This window comes from Metschnikowia bicuspidata (genome assembly GCF_001664035.1).
Source record: "Metschnikowia bicuspidata var. bicuspidata NRRL YB-4993 chromosome Unknown METBIscaffold_4, whole genome shotgun sequence".
NCBI classification, from domain to species: domain Eukaryota; kingdom Fungi; phylum Ascomycota; class Pichiomycetes; order Serinales; family Metschnikowiaceae; genus Metschnikowia; species Metschnikowia bicuspidata.
The window spans coordinates 1,247,357-1,250,631 of NW_017387734.1; the positions used below are offsets into that span (position 1 = coordinate 1,247,357).

A 3,275-nucleotide genomic window follows, 5' to 3' on the forward strand; every position below is an offset into this window, starting at 1 on the left:
CCCCCCCCCCCCTTCTCTCTTATCTTTAGCGGCTCTACTTGTGTCTAGATTTGTGTTGCAGGAGATTTTTCTAAATATAGTCATCACTCCTCCCCAATTATTCTTCACATTTGTTGGAATTGCCTTATTTCGAATCATTTCTTATACAACGTCTCGTTCTTGTCGAGAATTCCTGGTATTGCACAAGCTTCCTTGCTTTATTCATCCCTCAAAAAGTGGTTCAAACCTTTGGCCAATTCGTGTTAGCCTGACATGAATTGACTAGCATTTATTTGTAAACTCAAGAAGGTGAACTACCCAGTTTTTCGGTCTCTCTTCAGCACACTTCTTTCGAGGGTGAGCTTTCCAAATCCTACTTCATAGGAGACGTTGATAACAATAGGTTTTCTTGTGGCAATCATTTAGTTCGTGGGAAAAACTGACGGAATATAAGTAAGAGTCTTGCAATAGGTAAAATATGTCTGAAATATATTCAGTATCTGTCCACGGCTTGCCCTCATCTTGTTAAACACTTTGAATAACTCAAATTCACAGGCAAATCATTTAGTTTCTGATACTCAATTTCCAAGGCATAAAAAGAAAACTTGTGCATTGATTGCATTATCTACCAAATTCGGGAACTGCGGAGGTGATTGAGCTGCCCAGAAATAATTCCCCCCTTTCTGAAGCCTCTCAAAAGATGTGATTTTTTTAGGATAACCTCGTTCAGATGGAAGGAAAAGTATCGAGTTGCTTTGAATTCCCACAGTTGGTTTTGTGCTTGAAATCTCTTCTGACAAGACTTGAACCTAAAAATAAAAGAACTTTACATACTCAGATGGTGTGGATTTTATAATTGAAGGTTTCATACATCACCAGAGCTAAACACTCTAAAGAAAGGAGTGTAATAAAACGCAATTTAATTTAAAGTGGACAGGCGCCAGAACCCACTCTTTTATTCCAGAATATGGAACCATCCCAAAGAATTCATGCACAAAATGACATCAGCCGCTTGAATTGCTTCAAATGTCAGCTATCATCGCCCATCCGATGTGATCTTCAAAGACCTTGTGACCACAGTCCAACCAGTGAAGGGGCTAAAAATTGTTTGAGTATGAGCCTGGCTGTATAGATTGTTCTTACTACCTTGACAAACTGGTGAAGGTTCTGGGGATTCTCAAATGTTGTGTAAATCTCTGGGGTTTCATGAGCGCCATTAAGCCTTTCATGTGTCACTGAACTTGGAAACCCTCACACTCGTTGTTGAGGCGACCTCAAAGCTTGCTCTATGGGAACACTTTAGGCATATTTGGCGTTCAGTCCTGGAATCAGTATTCATCTAGTGGCAAGAGACGCATGTCCCATGGCTAAGAACATGTATCCTAGGCAATCTCTCATCAATAAAAATTTCTTACATAGCGTTTTCCAGATATTTTACCATTCTTTAGTATTTCTGGCCTGTAAGCAAATTCATGTAAGCCTGCAAGGTCTTACAGTCAGACCAAACCTATTTTTAAAGAGCGAAATGTTGTATATTAATCTTCGCATCCTTGGTATGTAGCATATCTTCGTATATCCCGGATGGGTTCTGTTAGGTTCATCTGGTTAAAGGAACACAACTATCAACTAGTATATGAAAGACCATAAACCACAGGCCTCTCTCTTTTATTTTTGCTCTTCCTTTTTTGGTGGATCCGTCTGATTAAACGAACAAAGCTATAGAGTAATATATAAAAAACTTTCGAACAGCTCCTTAATACGTACCTTTTGTCGAAACTCGGCCCGTCCTGTTTCATTAATCATGCCCTGGACGGTCCTCTTGACACGCATGTATTCACAATATGTATATCACATGATTGATTCCTAGGATAAGTCTTCTTTAGTAGACGCTTCAATTCAGATGATTGAAGAAGGTTCAAGAAGCCTCCTGTGACTCGAGTGTATAGCTTGAAACTCCTGGTGACGAACCAGTTCTAAATCATTAGGCGGTCGAAGCCAAAATGTTATTCCAACTCATGGGTTCGGCAACATTGAGCTTTATTCACCAGTATTTGCATGTTACAGTTGTTGTAGAGATGGTTGGAAAAAGCCTCCGGGGCTTCTACGGAACTCTTAAGTGCAAACTGGCACTGGAAAACTGTAAGTTCAATTCATCAATTCAACAGCTCTAGTTTCTTCACTTTCCCTTCCCAGAGTTCTAAGGTTCCGTAGCAGTCTATGTATAGTACATGAAAATTTGCTATCTGCACAGATTGTTGTACTTCCAGGATTTCTATCCTGGAAAGAGTTTAGAAACTTTTTCTGTGGAAGTCTTTGTTTTGATATCTTTCAGCGTCGCCTTCAACTTTTCCGCGGTCCTTATTGCGTCAGTTCTGTGAACGACCATAGGTTCTCAAATCCTTTAGGTGAATACCTTCGTTTTCTGTTGTTAGCCGAGAACTCTGTTTTGTGCGGGTTGTTTAGGGAACACGTTTGAATGTTTCAATCATGCTTGGCGCTTGTCAATTCATCATGCAAGAGGAACACATACCTAATTGCGTTTGCCAGTTTGGGTTCTTGATATGGCTGAGAAATCTTGCTATGCACTCATCTTCTGAAACCGTTTCAGGCTGAATCTCATTGAGTGTCCCGAGATTGAAGGTCGTGGCTATCTCCGATATCTCCAAGCTGGTCGGAATGTCTACAAGCTGAACATATACTTAACGTCTCCTTTTAGTATCAGGAGTAAAAAACCTTCCCTTAAATCAGTCAGTGTTCCATAATTTCCAAGTTCCCTGCGTTTTACTCATACTGTGCTAAATCTCGAGGGATTCCTTCTAAGCGGTCACTGTAGAAGCTAACCTTCTGGAGCTCCTCCTTCGACTTATTTTGAGTTGAAAGGTGACGCACCGCAGAACGAATGAAACTTCGAGCCACAACGCCTCCATCTTCAAGGCTCTCCCAGAACTTGGGGTAAAAAACTCATCAGTTTTGGCGGGATTTTTTAAATTGATGGAATTGTATATATTGGCTACTAGAGTGGTGTTCACCACAGGAAGATCATTGCCTCGGGCCTAGATTACGCAGTCAGAAGACAGTCATTGTCTTTGATACTCGATAGTCCTGCGTTAGTGGTGGGGTCTTACATATTTCAGTGACACTCTATAGTATGATGTTTCTTTAAAACCAAAACGAACCAATTCAATTCTGTTAAGTTCTTCAAAGAGTTGTGGGCCGGGCGTTTTTTTTTTTTTTTTTTTTGGTAGATTCATCTGATTAAAGGGGCAAAACTATATAACGAATATATATAAAAAACC

At 40.2% G+C, this 3,275-nt stretch overlaps 1 protein-coding gene across 1 annotated transcript; it reads right to left on the reverse strand.

Annotated features, from left to right (window-relative positions):
* Window positions 1-1,556: 1,556 nt before the first annotated feature.
* On the reverse strand, window positions 1,557-1,877 carry METBIDRAFT_201511 (uncharacterized protein). Its single transcript, XM_018854938.1, has one exon. It carries the CDS (start codon window positions 1,773-1,775, stop codon window positions 1,602-1,604), a length of 174 nt encoding a protein of 57 aa, XP_018711129.1. The 5' UTR covers window positions 1,776-1,877; the 3' UTR covers window positions 1,557-1,601.
* Between the last annotated feature and the right edge of the window lie 1,398 nt (window positions 1,878-3,275).